Source organism: Phyllostomus hastatus, unplaced genomic scaffold (assembly GCF_019186645.2).
Source record: "Phyllostomus hastatus isolate PE091 unplaced genomic scaffold, TTU_PhHast_1.1 phas_contig_137, whole genome shotgun sequence".
NCBI classification, from domain to species: Eukaryota; Metazoa; Chordata; class Mammalia; order Chiroptera; family Phyllostomidae; genus Phyllostomus; species Phyllostomus hastatus.
Window position 1 is genome coordinate 15,197,214 of NW_025333583.1, and position 15,303 is coordinate 15,212,516.

The window sequence follows — 15,303 nt, forward strand, 5'->3', positions numbered from 1 at the left end:
CTCAATTAATGTCTCAATTTGATCATTATCAACTTCAGTTGGTCTACCCGACCTTAGAGCATCGTCCAGCAAGAAATCTCCAGCATGAAACTTCACAAACCAGTCTTTACACCTTCAATCAAGCACAGCACCTTTTCCATTACTGCACACACCTTTCTTTGCAGTTCAGTTGTGTTTTTTTAATCTTTTTTGAAATAACAAAACATAATGTGCTGAAAATGTGTACTTTCTTCCATCTTCGATATTAAGATGACTACACAAAAATTCACCAATTTTGATGAATTCTTTTTTAAATGAACACTGATACAACAGCTGTCAATACACGCTAACAAAATTGTTTCAGATGAAGTTAAAGACAAATAAGTGCTACTAGAGCGATCTTACGGAAAAAAAAAAACAAATCTTTTTGTCAACAATATTTGAGCAAAGGTTGCTGTAGCCTGGGAGACATAGACTCAGTTACCAATCTGGGTAACAATCTGAACTGTATTCCACTGAGACAAAGGGAAAGCTACCTTTTATAAGGAAAGTTCCTGCCCAAGTTCTCAAGTAGGTTCATTTTACATAAATCAGGTATCCAAACCCATACACTGCTGATTGGTCTGAAGTGAGCAGTACTAACTGGTCAGCACTGTGAATTCTGATTGGTTGTTATGGGACAGTTCTAATCTGCCTGGGCAGGTCTTAGTCCATTGGTGGACAGGTGAAACCAGGAACTACCTTCTGATAGCTGACTCAGTGGTAGTAAGTGAGCAGAGCATAGTTCTTCCACGTATACAGAGTGTGTAAGAGGCCCTGTTGGCAAATGACCTCTAGGCTCTTATTATTTGACTGACCTATTTCACTGAACATTAACACCTTCCAGGTCCATCCACGCTGTCGCAAAAACCATATGATATCACTTATATGTGGAAGCTAAGGAACAAAATAAATGAAAAAACAAAACTGAAACGGACTCAAGACCTAGAGAACAGACTGGTGGATGCCAGAGTGGAGGGGAATGGAGGGACTGGGTAAAAGAAGTGAAGGGATTAAGAAGTACAGATTGGTAGTCACTGAATAGTCACAGGGATGTAAAGCACAGCATAAAAAGTAAAGTCAATAATATTGTGATAACTATGCATGGTGCCAGGTGAGTACGTAAATATTGGGGGAAACACTTTGTATAGTATAACATTGTCTAACCACTGTCCTGTTTACCCAAAACCAATGCAAGATAATATTGAAACTAAAATGTAATTGGAAAATGAAAATAAAAAATAAAATGCAAAACTGAGCCCTTGGTTTACCATGGGGAGTCCATCGCAGCAAAATAATTCCTTCTCAGGGTTGACAGCAAATGAATCTTTCTCCTCTGAGTCCACAGTGACCTGGAAAGTCACTTCTATCTCCTCTATCTGTTTCTTCATCTGCTAAGGAGTGTCCAGTGTTTAGGGTTGTTGTGAGGATTAAATAAGCAAATCCAGGTGATGCATTCAGCACATTATGTCTGTTGCTCAGAACAAAATTATGGTGGTTATTATTACTACTCTCCTTCTCTGCTCCTGGCCCTCATTCCTCTCACCTACTCTGTTTTTCCCTCTCAGGAATACTCATTGACAAATTATAGTCCATTTATTTACTGTTCAGACACAATCCAGAAGAGATATAAGAGTGTCTATTCTTCTGCCAAATGTATCTAGGGTCTTTGAGTCAGGAAAGGACAGGAAATGCAACCACATGAGGAAAACAATGAATTTAGCACTAACACACCATGCAGGGGTGTCCAACCTTTTGGCATCTCTGGGCCTCACTGGAAGAAGAGTTTTCTTGGGCCACACATTAAATATACAAACACTAACAAAAACTGATGAGCAGAAAAGGTGGGGGGTTTAAGTAAATTTATGATTTTGTGTTGGGCCACGTTCATAACCAGTGTGGGCTGCATACAGCCTGCAGGTTGGACACCACGAGGGTAAGGATAGAGCACTTTGTATAAGAGGCAGAAATGGTAGGAAGTTGAACTCTACGGTGGTTCTGGCCACATTTAGAGGACAACCATATCCTTAGTATTCCTCCTGAGAAATCTACCAGTCATTCCAGGTCATAACCTGAGCAGAGAAATCAAGCTGGGGTATCTGTCTCCCAATATGCCCATTCTGCTGTATTTTGAAAGTTAAGGGTGGAATTCATGAGCAAAATGTAGTTCATTTGGGATTGGAGGAAGAATTGCAAGTGTCTAATTGAAGGGCGAGCACAGGCCAGACTAGGGGATTGAAGAGAGACATCAAGGCACATCCCAGGGATTTGAAACAAACAAGGCATACCCCGGGGATTGAAGAATACTTTCCTGAAGAGTTAAACTATTCCCTATGTTAAGAAATGAGAAATGAAACAATTAGGCATCTTAAATGTTGTTAGATTTATTTTATTACATGTGCATATTCAAACACAGAAGTCATAATGTCTTTCATAAATATCTTTCATAAACATTTCAGTATTTATTCATATGTATTTTTCCATGCTCTTTGGTCATCCAGTATTCATAACAGACTTCATAGTCATCTGAGAGAAGTTGGCTATGTAATTAATCATTTGTTTTTACCTGTAAATGGCTAGTAAAGGATTCTTATCCTTCTGTCACAGTGACTACTGAAAAATATTATGGAGGTACATTGATCTATAATGCTAAATGGTCCTAAAATAATATAAGTAAATTTGCCTTAAACTTTTCCAAATACATTCTACCCTTAACTTGTTTTATTGTCCTGAGTGTCAAACCAAACTCTGTTTCTGAATTGCTGCAGTGAGGCCCACTAAAGTACATGAGGAGGTGGGACTTTCTACTCACTGCCAAGGACAAGGCCATGGAACAGGAAGTGTAAGGTCACAGGGCAATAGCATGACTTGGTGTGATAGCAGCAAATTCAAGAGAGTGTTAAAGTATCCTGTATAACTTGAGGAAGAGTATTTATGTTTTGGACAGTAATTCTATTTTTAACCCTTTCTTTCCTATTGGTCCTTACACACACCCTATTCTCATCTCAGATACTGTTGGAATTGTACAGCAGAGTGGAGAATGTCCTTTATTGACTAAAGGTACAGATACTAAGAAGAAAGGAGAAGTCACCACACCTTAGGGACCCTTAGAGGCCTGAAATAGCAAACCAGTTGCTTCCAGCCTGTTCAACAGTCCCCAGTCAGACTCCAAACACCACAGATTGTTGTCCCCAGCATTGCCATGGCCATGCCCAATTATGCCTCTGACACTGCAGTTCCCAGTGCCTTGTCCCAATGCACTCAACAACTGTTTCCTTTTTTTTTTGGAAAGAAATCAAATAACTTATCTAATAGCATTATAAAAAGCAGCAAGTACTGAAAAAGGAAGTAAAATATTTTGCTATAGAAAGTGCTGTATCCAGGATTTGAACTGCTTTAATTGACTCTGCGTAGTATAATCTACACCCACTATCGTGGGTGATACATGCTTATTCCAAGTTCTCTCAAAAGTTAATTTCTGACAAAGCAAACTCTTGGTTGAGTTAAATTTTTTATACATGGGAAAGAGGTGCCTGTTTTAATTTTCCTCTAAACAAGGTAAATATCATTAAGCATAATAGCTTAAGAAATGATCTAGTATTTATCATACATAATGATTTTCATTATATACTCAATAATATTTTGAATGTTGCAAAAAAATTAAGTATCTTGAGCATTTTTCTAATCTTCCACTATTATTTTTTAAATACTATTCCTTCAAACTCCAGGTAACAGTATTCCTGAGAATACATCTTTAGACAATCATATGCACATACATATAGATACTTTATCAATTACACATAAACATTCAACACATTACATTCAACACATTTAAGGGCACCTTAAATGGAACAGATGCATACATCTGCAAAATCTCAGTAGTCCCAGTACAAAAGCAGTCCCACTCTATAAGGCCCTGCTTCTCAGAGTGGAGGCTTTTTTTTTTTTTTGCAAGATATGACAATACTGAGCTTATTGAAAAAGTTGCCAACAGACTTCCATAACACCAGAGTAAAGGAGTCAGGCTAAAAGGCAGACAGGTCAGCATAATCAAGTTCAAAACAGCCCAATACTTTTCATATATAAAGGTATTTAGGATTCTTGCCAGATATTTAACGATCTCCTTTGACCCCTTTGTTTTTTAAATATTTTATACAATGAAACATAGAGAATTTGAATCAAGAAACAACAAACTGGAACAACACACAGACATATATAGAGACTGAGATAGCCGAGACACTTGTAATAACCAAACATAAGGCCTCTAACACTAATTGAGCAGCATAATTTTAACAGGCAAAATATATCAGCTTAGAAAGAATCATAAACCCACTTATATGTATATTTCTGCATTTGAGAATTAGTTCAGCATTGTGTCCATGTTTTGAAAATACTGTTAAACATAAAAGAAACCTCTAGTTTCTGAACCTCTATTTTCTGAAGCTATAGATTTGAAATTTTTAGTTTTGTCCATCGTCTTTAACTCACAGATATCTTTCATTCTCTTAGTAAATGGGACCAAAATCCCAAATTAGATTTGAAAGTATAAATCACAATATAAACAATGCCTATTTAATGAATAATTCTAACAGAAAAATAATTTTCCTTTGTGATTTGGAAGGGTTTTGTAGGTCTCCTCTATACATACACATACTTTTCATAGCAAACATAGTCAAAGTTTAAGCATATAGAATATATTTTAAATTCATTGCAATGTAATCAAAATCTGTATTTAGCTTCAACTGGAGAACTATAAAACACACACTCACACACACACACACACTGCCACCATACCAATTTAGGTATGCATATGAGTTTTTATATGCTTGGTAGTTCTGGAACAGTTTTCTAATGTAAACTGTTCAGATTTCGAAGTTCAGTTTTGAACTGTATTATACCAAGCCCTACTACAGCATCAATAACACACTAGATATGGCCTCACAGGCCTTTTAAGTTTTATACTTTTCTTGAGTAACTGAATTTCAAGTTAAAGTAAAATTTACAAGCTGACTGTGTCTCTGAAGAGATTTCTCACTTTATTTTTTTCCTCAACTCAGTTGTCTAAAGGATCATAAGACTGTTGTTAACACTGAGATGATATTTTAGTGAACCTATTCTAACAACAATAACTTCAGCATCTGAAAATATGCCCTTGAGGGCAGGCACTACTGCAAGGAACGTAGTCACATTTTCCCGTATCTCCTCACCTTGGCATTGATGTAGTCAGGGCTAGAAGTAGGAATACCATCTTTTTCCAGCTATTATATTTACATTTCGTTTTTATTATAGTATAGGCTGTTTAGGTTCTTCTTAATTCAGAATGTCTGATAATTTCTAGAATATTCGCTCTCTAATGTGATTGATTATGAACAAAATGATCTTATGGCCTTAGCATTCTGATTTACAACATTCAATAAAAATGACAGTTGAAAAATAAATATTGAGAAGTCCCCAGCTCTAAAAATAGTCTTTTTTTTCCTTCTTCTAAATGGCTGTTGTCAAGAATAAAAATGACCATGGGCTTATTTATCATTTAGCTTCCCCAAACTAATATTTTCCTCATTTATCATTTTTATGTAAATTGCTACTTTTACAGCCACCTGATTTAATACTTTTGAAACTATAAAAATAAACATTTGCATGAGATGTATAATGTGAGTAACCTCAAAAAATTTCATTCTCTTTTAGAACATATTATTTGTTAATATTTCTAGGTAAGCAGCTCTGCAATAGTATACATTTTTAACTGCTCAAGCCTTCTCGTATCATAAACAATGTGCAAATGGCTCTTTCCCCTTATTCCTCCCTGGTTTTTATGTTCTTCACACAATTAAATCATCTTATCCACTGATATTTAAAAGATGTTTATGAAACAATACACACACTGGCAGCAAAATCTACTGAGATCTGTGTCACCCATCGAATATAAAGTGCTGTGTTTCACCTTTTCCAAGCAAAAGTATTCGACTGTTAGCCAAGTGATCCCCACCCCTGCATCTTGTCTACACCCGCAAGTCTTCCATGAGGCAGGACTAAACATGTGACTCATCTAGGTCTACACGAATCTCCCCCAGCTCAGCGGGAGTAAGAGTGTACTGGCTAGACAGCAGGGGGTTCTCCATGCCGTTTTCCTCGCTGATGTGAAGGACGGTGTCTCCGTGCTGTAGGAGGATGGATGTCTCAAGGCCTGTGAAGTCGTCAGGGTCTGAGATTTGAGTAGAGAGAGGGCTGTGTGCTGCAGCACCTGGTACTTCTGGGTCCTCCTTCTTCTCCCCTTCTTCAGCAGGGAGGGTCTCACTCTGTGGTCAAAAGGGCCATAATGTCATGGGAAGGTAGAATGGGTGCCAGGGAATAGTATCAAAAATGTTGTCTGTCTGTGCCCTGGCTGGTGTGACTCAGTAGATACTGGCCTGCAACACAAAAGGTTGCTGGTTTGATTCCCAGTCAGGACACATGCCTGGGTTGCAGGCCAGGTTCCGGGCTGGGGGCGGGCGAGAGGAAGGAAACTGATCAATGTATCTTTCACAAATTGATACTTCTCTCCCACTCTTTCTCCCTCCCTTCCCCTCCCTCTAAAAATAAATAAATAAAATCTTTAAAAACACTTATTAAAAAATGTTGTCTATCTTTAACTGGACAAAGAATTACGAGGTTAAGTACCAATTCTAGCCTTCGTTACATGTAAAATCTTATATAGGACTTTCCAATTTTCTAAGCCTCAGTTTTCTAACCTGTTGTAAGACCATAATATCTGCCCTGCTTACCTTGTAGACTGTGAGGATAAATGAGGTAATAGTGTTATGATGCTTTTTAATCATCAAAGACTACATGAATGTATACAATAATGTTGCCCCTTAGCTTTCTTTAAATATCACATGAGAAGAAAGTGGGGCCTGTGGGAATTCATTTATAAAAATCAAAAGAAAAAATATCAAAACCATAAAAAAATCAAAACGATGAAGAAAATAATCAGAACAAGAAGTTCTCACCTTACAAGGCACAGAAGGCCCTAAATTTAAAGGCTACATCTAACGTGGTAATTTTTTAACAACTGAACTCTCTTTAAACTATGTATTATATATGGTTTTCAGTGGTTAGTTTAGCTGTGAAATATTCTCTTCGGTTTTTCATAATGAAGACCACCAAGACTTCTCCTTTTTTTCTTAAGTACATGTCTTCCTGGCCATATTCTTCACATAAACTTTCTTTTTCATGATGAAAGGACCACTGTCTGTCTGGCTAGCATAACATTACAGACCCAGACTTAAATTATATGCCATAAATGTGCACAGCGAAGTGGTTGTAAGAATGCAGGGAGCAAGCCTTGCCTGTTTCTCTAGCGCCCTCCCCTGCTTAGGAGACAGGCTGTGAAGATCAGCAGCAACAATGGCGGGGGAAGATGTGAGGACTGGCTTATCCATTCCCTCTGGCTTCCTGGACAGGGCTGGGCTGCAGCCTTGTGGCTGGACTGTGGCAGGAAGTGCATCTGTTGGGGCACCTCCTGGCTCTGGCTGAGCCTCAATGAATGTCACAGATCGTTTCTGATCAGCTGTAGGTCAGAAGCAAAGCAGTAAATAGAGGAGAAATAGGTAGTCAGTGCTTAATAATTAGCATTAACCCATGTCTCCTGGCTATTCTTGGTAAAGACACTGCTGGTTCATTAATAAATGAAGGCATACTTGACTATTATGTACATATTTGGGTTTCACCTTCTTACACAAAGCAGGATTTGGATATAAAAAAATCATTTTTATATAAATGGCCTAAAAACAAGATTTGCATAGAGCATTAGGAGGTAAACTTGGTCATCACTCATAACAACTGTCAACAAGCTTTAAAAGTCCCTTTCATCTGTCATTTCTTTGCCTTCAGTAAGATTTATAACATATCCAGCTCCTGACTTGAGTAAAGAAAATACAATCTTCTACAGTCAAATAACATAGCACTCATAGTTTACTTTGGACTCTTCCATTTCTCTAGATTCTTGGGGGTAGGAATGGGGGTTGGGAAAGGTGAGAAGGAAAAAAGGCACTCAAGTTTTCTGGGCAACTTTCCCCCTTATCCTAGTGCCTCCCTAAGGTGGCATTCTCTGCTTGAGTGTCTCCAGGAACCAAAGTTCCTGGCTGGGCGGCGAGGCAGCATGCCAGTGGGACAGTCAGAGGGAACACGGAAGGTCTCACCAGATGGCTTCGTTTTAGGTTGAATGCTCCTCCGAGTGGTTGACAGCCGAGCCCCATGGCGATTTTTGGGTTCAGTCTGAGTCTTCTGACGTGACAGTAGAGGACGTCTTAGCTAAAGAGAACAGGGAGAATGAAGCTGGGAAAAAGGTCTACCTGCCTGGGAGAAGGCACTGTGCACGGAAGATTCTGACGATGGTTTATGCCTCACTTTACGGGTTTCTTGTAACTGACGGCTGTTGCTTACATTTGTGGCTATTAAACTTCTTTCTGCATGTTTAACTCTAAGTATCTGATTCTGGCATCCCTTTGAACCAATTCTATGTCCTAAGAGTATTAACATAATTTAAAATAGCCCAGGTGAGAAAATTTTAGGATACAGAACTAATACGTATTGCTTACAGATCAGGCTTTGTCCATCTAAAAGGTGCGGTTGTACACATGCAATGTCTTGAAGGGGAGGTTGATGAAGAAAAACCTCAGATGCTGGGGAAGTATCTGGTATCCAAATCCATGCTGGGATGCTCCCATCAAAGTAACAGTGCAAAGGCTGATTCTGATTTTGATTTAGATAGTAATGTAAAGGAAACCCATCTAAGGAAATTCATACAGATCATTTTTACTTTGATTTCAGTTTTAACTTGAATCATAAATCTTGAAATGAGGAAGAAAGGACAGCTATGTCTCTGCCTCCACGCAGAAATTAATTTTATAACAAATCTTCCTCAGTCATTAAATTTGGATGGAAAGGAAGTTTCTGGATAGGGAACAAATTGAAGTATACAGGCCCACTTATTTAACTAATAATCAGCTTTGCTAGTATGAGCTAACATAGAAGCTAAAATCTCTTAGATTGCTCAAGCACTTACTGTGATTTAAATTTGCTCTGTAACGCTTATTTCAGGTGGGGAGAAGGCAAAATGTAACCTTAATATACATGGACACTCAAAACTGAATAGAAGCCCTGGCTGGTGTAGCTCAGTGGATTGAGCGTGGGCTGCGAACCAAAGTGTCGCAGGTTCGATTCCCAGTCAGGCCACATACCTGGGTTGCAGGCCACGGCCCCCCAGCAACACACATTGATGTTTCTCTCTCTCTCCCTTTCTCCCTCCCTTCCCTCTCTAAAAATAAATAAATAAAATCTTTAAAAAAGAAACTGAATACAACTTTCATTTCACAGGTTGACTCACGTCTGCTTACCTGCCTCAGGCCCCTTTTCCTCCCCAGTGGCTGCTGAATGAGGAGGTTCTGTTGGCCAGGCTCACTCTGCACACTCGCCACCCTGTCAAACACCAAGAGTGTTAGGGCACCCGGAGACAGTACAGAAGACCATCCTCTGGTGGGTGTTAGCCCAAATCACTTATATGAAACGGTCACTTCAAAGATACCGTTATCTTTGAAGGAAGTTCGGGAAAGAACCCCTGAGGTAGGAGTTTTCAAAGGTTTGGGAGGGAGGTCGAGGCCTTGGAGCCCCAAGCTGCCAAAATTGAGATTCTGTTTTCAATCACAGATGCTGTATCTATCACTCAGAAAAACAATGGTTCGATCACACCCCTGGTTTGGAAACCAAAAGGTTCATGATGCCATATTCTAATCTCAATTTTTTTCCAAGGGGAGGGTAAAAGGTGGTGACAAACAAACACAAACAACTCTACTACATGGATGGGAACACCTTTTGTAAAATTTCAGTTTAAATGAAAGTAAGATGGACGAATATCAAACACATCAGACACAGAATCCATTTGGGTGAAGGGGCACATTCAACACATGTTTGCAGCCTGAAGTCTCTGTGACTATGAGTCAATAAATAGTCACGTGGGCAGACAAATTTTTTTAATGGTTTCAGATTTAAAAGGCTGACAAAGTAATGAATCTGTCAGTAGACCTCAGAAGAGTAATTATTAATATTGAGTAGCTGCACTCAAATATATATTGCAATTTATAAGAGCAACAACCTGCTCCTCCCAAATTTGCTGTGTATGTGTGTATTTTATGTGCAAAATGACTGCTGGCAGTGGTCACTATTTTAGTGCTGAGTGAAGGTGAAAACACTGTCATGGGCCCATGACCCTCTTTCATTCTGCATGCATGTGTAACTGGTGTTCATCATGGGCGTGGGGTGGACGGAGGAAATGTGTTGTGCCCAGGGAACGTTGTAATCCTGCGGATGATGCCAATGTGATTGTTTGGTTAATGGGTAATTCATTGCTGCTTTGCCTTTGCAAAAGGAGAGTCATCTACACATAGTTTTTAGAGTAAAATATCCCACAGAGAAATCCAGAGTTACCAACTGTCCAGGAAAAAGAGAGAAAAACTATATAAATTTATTCTTATTTTGTTTTAAATGAGCTATCTAAAAATCTTGCTGCAGTTATAAGGAGAGAAATTGGTGGCAAGATGGACAATCAGATGTTTTCCCTGTTGTGTTAACAACTGATTTATCATGACATGGTTGACAAAGGCACAGCTGTCATTTTTAAAAAGTTTTCTATTTCCACTAGAAGAAAATCAATGATTCCCAAATGGAGTTTATCTAAGTTCTTATGAAATAAGGGTGTGACTGTGTCATAATTATACCATTTGGGATAAATAATACAGAATTCCATAAGGAGTCCGCCAAACAGATGTTTTTTAAAACTTTCTTATTCTCCTAAATAGCAAGTTTAAAAAGCAATGTACATTACTTTTATACATCTGTGACATTGTACCATATATTTACTTTTGTATGAAGACAGAAAATTACCCCAAAGGAACAATGAAATAAATTCTGATAAGCAATCCAGACTGTGTTTGAAATGACATCTCCTTATTAATTATACATTTTAACATGTATCTTAAATTGGAAAGAATATTCAATTACCACACACACAAAGGTAGAAACATGTTTCTCCCAAATACCAAGCAAAGCTTTCATTGGAATGGATTCTTCATTGACATCTAAATGTTACCTCAGTTCCCTTAGCCATAAAGGGAGGTTAATACTTACCACCTACCTCCCATTAAGGTAGAGAAAAAAAGTTAGTTGATGTAAGATGGCTTGAACATGAAAAGTAATGTATATAGCATGCTTCCTTGTTTTACATTTGATATTTGTAATTAGTTTATTGCTTTTAGAGCACTAAGAGGAAGTGGGTAGTACAATGTTTTGATAATAATGGGGCAGAGAAAATGAAATTGAGGCAGTCCACTTGTCTCTATGTATTCAGCAGTCTAAGTTTGTGAGAAAACAAATGGAGCAAGAAAAGAAATACATGTTACTCAGAGAGTGCTAAATGTCAAAACATAATGGCAATTCCATGATGATAATTCCAAGGGAGGGTCATAATAAGCATCAAAATTTTCTCTATGGATAGAGAGGCTTACTTCTAAGAAATAGATCAACTTTATAGCTTTAGTAATTATCTGTTCTATGTAAATGTTATAGCATCTCATCAGTGGAATGCACACATCAAAGGTGAACTTATAGAACATATCTTTGGTGATATATCCCAGCTAAATTCTCCCTAAAAATGTGATGTTAACATTTATATTTGGGACATCAAAGCCTGGCTTAACTGTGTGCAGTTAGGACACATTACTAATAAACAGCCAGAGAAGTTAATAATGGAAGTTATGTATGCAGAACATGTTTCTTTTTCTTGGGTTTATGTTAAATTGGAGTGACATAAAAAGTAGTTGCAATTTAGCTTCTCTCTATAGCATGTAATATTTCAGTCCTCTGTAAGATTTGCGATGTGTGACCATAAGTGTGTAATATTAAAACTAACCAGGAAAAGACCAGGGCGTTGGCCCTAAGCTGCTCTCTATGGAAAACCGGCTTCCTGAAATTTTTAATCTTGGGAATGAGAAATGACTCATTTCTACTGTTTTGCTAAATGAAAGAGCAAAACAATAAGAATAAAAGCAAATAAAACTAAGTTGAAGCTAAAATTGTCCTTTGTATTTTTGAGTCACTGAAGAACATTACAATGGCAAACCATAGCGTGATGTGGGTTTTACAGAAACCGGTGCACTTGGGGCTTAGCAGAACTGGTGTGACTCAACTGGCTACAAAAAAGAAAAACCAAAAAAGAAACACCTTACTCAAAAGGGAAAGAAGTCATTTATAAGCTAGGGGAATTTAGATAATGTTGTGCAATTCTGGCACGAATTACCTCTTTTTTCTTGTTTCAGCACGATGGCTGGATTGTGGTGCACAAATATGTATGTAGTTTCTAATGGTATTTCTCAAAGGGTAGGCAAACAAAGGGCCATACAGGGATACAATAAAAATGCTTGTCATTCATCTCAAATTACAAAAGTCTATAGATTGAATATATTTCATAAATCAGAAATTGAAGTAGAAGCCCTGGGTGAGGAGACTAGCACACAGAAAATAAAGTAGTATTTTCACCACTTTTATTTGCATTTCTAGATTTGGTTTCAATGTGGTTAGAAAAACCTGGAGGTGGAATACAAGACACAGGGCCCAGCCATTTACCCTGAATGACTGCCCTGTGATGGGAATGAATAAAACCAGAACCAAAGGAGCCACAAAGCCCCTGGAGTGGACAAGGAATTTAAGAGCAGACAAAATCCTGCTTTCCCCTTTCCAGTAAAATATTATTGCTTAAAACTTACTCCACCTCCACAACATCCAAGAAAATGTGTTTTAAGCACCACAGAATTTAGAGATGAGGGGCTAGAATCAGACTAAAAAGGGAGAGTAATCTGAATAATCTGACTGCACGTAAGAACTGATTTAGCAATGACAAAGTATGTAAAAGGACTGTTTTCATTTTTTTTATACTTTGAGAGTACTTGCCAAATTTTTATACTTTGAAAATGTGGAGGATCATCAGATAGGATCTACTAAGTAGGTTATTTTTTATTTTGTCTCACCCAGACTATATAACTTGTTCAATCTTGAATCACGTTCTTCTTTTCCGCTGTGATTAAAAGTGTCTTTATGGAATCAAAGAGCATTGCAAACTCTTTTTTTAAAAGTAGAAGTGATTGTCAGTTTTTGCCATTTGAATTGTTCTAACATGTCCAAACAAAATCTAATTCTCAAGTGTAAACATCCAGGCTTGAATGCTTAACTAACCTGTATGTCTGTATTTTTCTAGAGAAAAACTATGGTCTATGGTGTGTGTACTGGGAGGCGGGCAGAGGGAGGGAAGATCAACATTCTTAACAAAAGAGAATTCTTCCATAGAATATTATTTCAATGTATTAATTTCTAAAAAAAGAATCTTTTCTGTATAGGCTAGTACCTTTAACAGGTTGATATTTCTTGTCAGGAACCTTTAAAATAAATCAGTTAGCACAGGTGTAATCCTAGCAGAAGTTTTCAAAAAGTCTGCAAAGTTGTTATTTCTTTCCATATATTCATCATCAGGTCATCTTGGTCTCTTCCTCATTTTGCCCCTCAGAACCAACTTGCTTGTTTTCCCTAAAACAAGTGCTCTTTCCAAGGCAAATCCTCAGAAAAATTAACCAAAATATGGGGGCTGGAGAGAGGAGCTGGGTTCATTGCTCTCCGTTAGGCGTACTTCCTGATATTCTTTAAGCTTGGGTGCCAGGTTTTCCTGAGGACTACTTTGAGTGTGCGTTAGGTCCTGAATGCTCTGGTGTGTCTTACACATGACTCACACGGTTAATACCTTATCGCTTCTTTAGGATTTTAAGAGTCTGCATCATAAAGAACTTTCATGCTCAAATTAAGAAGGCCTGCAAACCAACTATAACAAATATACATTCTACTTTATAAACCCACCTCTTGGTAAATGTCCAAAGTTCCTCTCCTCCAAAGAGAACTTGGTGGTGATGAAGGTTGAGAGATATGACTTGCAGTGTGTGGCAAAGGTGGATGTGCTACTGGCTGGTGGAACGCCTTTGCTTTAACAGAATTAGTCAGAACCCAAAGGGAATGCCTCATCTTCCAGTTTCTTAATGACAACAACTGAAGTTCAGGGTGACCGGTGGCACCCAGAACTACCGAGCAACAGTTACAGGAACAACAGATCAACAATAGTTGATCTAAAACAATCATCCAAGTCCTGACATGACTAATTCAACTGTAGATAACATCTATAGCTTTGGCTCTGAACCAGTCTCACGTAGCAAGAATTTGGATTTATTCCCATTAACACTGGATGCAGGCAGACTGGATTGGCCTAGAGAACTCCAAATCAGTCATTTGAACCCTGAGCCTGCCAGAGAGGGCCAAATCCATCGGAGAGTTTCTAACAATCTATTCAAACTCGTGTTGTTCCTCACCAACCCGGGACTCATATTTTGGTTAGCAAGAACAGAATTTGGCCTAAGTAAAAAAGCACTCAGACAAAGTTGGCCAAGTGGAAGGCTAACTTAACATTTTCTCCTCTCAGGAGGATGCTGAAATCATCTTCTAATCAAGACTCTCCTGTCTGGCATGTAATATTAAGTGTTTAACAAATGAATTCTCTGAAAGCAGTGGTGACGGTGCTAGACATGGTTCTGATCGCTTTAAGCGCTGTGAACAACAAAAGGGCACCATCCTGAGGACTGGCTTGTTCTTCCTCATCCCTAAGGCTCTTGATTGTGGAATTCAGTCTGTGCTCTGTGGCACGTCCACATTTACCATCAGTAAGGGACGGCTCCATCAAGTCAAGGGCTAGCAAACACAAATGAATGCCGTGAAGTATGGGTCCAGTAAAAGAAAAGAGATACACCTGATGATGGATGAAATTTCCCATTTTCAGTTGTAGAAGAAAATGTGAAATCTGAACAAGATGCAAAGAAAACAAAGGACAACCTTCCACAGGAACGGCCTCTCAACATTTCCTCATCTTTGTGATAAAGCAATAAACACGGGGAGGTAGTACTCACTCAATAATGCAAACCTGAAAGGGAATGTTTTCTCTTGAGATGGAACAAAGGCACTCTTGGAATGAACAAGAAGCATTACCCCTAATGAGGATTAGTTGAGAGGTGTGAATTAACAGCACAAGATTAGGAATGTTTGACGAGGTTTATTTGAGTGTTAAAGGTGCAGTCCCCCTTTCTGAAGGGTTTAAACCAATAGCCATGACATGACATTGTTTGCAGTCTAAGACTTCTCTTACTTACCAAGAAGTGTTTGTAT

The 15,303-nt window shown here is 38.3% G+C and overlaps 1 protein-coding gene across 7 annotated transcripts in view; it reads right to left on the reverse strand.

Annotated features, from left to right (window-relative positions):
* Positions 1–2,405: 2,405 nt before the first annotated feature.
* Positions 2,406–15,303, reverse strand: part of UNC80 (unc-80 homolog, NALCN channel complex subunit) — a 182,892-nt gene continuing 169,994 nt past the window's right edge. For all 7 annotated transcript variants that reach the window (XM_045854721.1, XM_045854712.1, XM_045854711.1 and 4 more), the window contains 4 exons: positions 9,396–9,477; positions 8,199–8,310; positions 7,347–7,567; positions 2,406–6,317 (listed from right to left, as the gene is read on the reverse strand). In XM_045854721.1, coding sequence (XP_045710677.1) covers positions 6,051–6,317; positions 7,347–7,567; positions 8,199–8,310; positions 9,396–9,477 — 682 coding nt within the window. In that variant the 3' untranslated portion in view covers positions 2,406–6,050. The remainder of the gene's footprint in view (positions 6,318–7,346; positions 7,568–8,198; positions 8,311–9,395; positions 9,478–15,303) is intronic.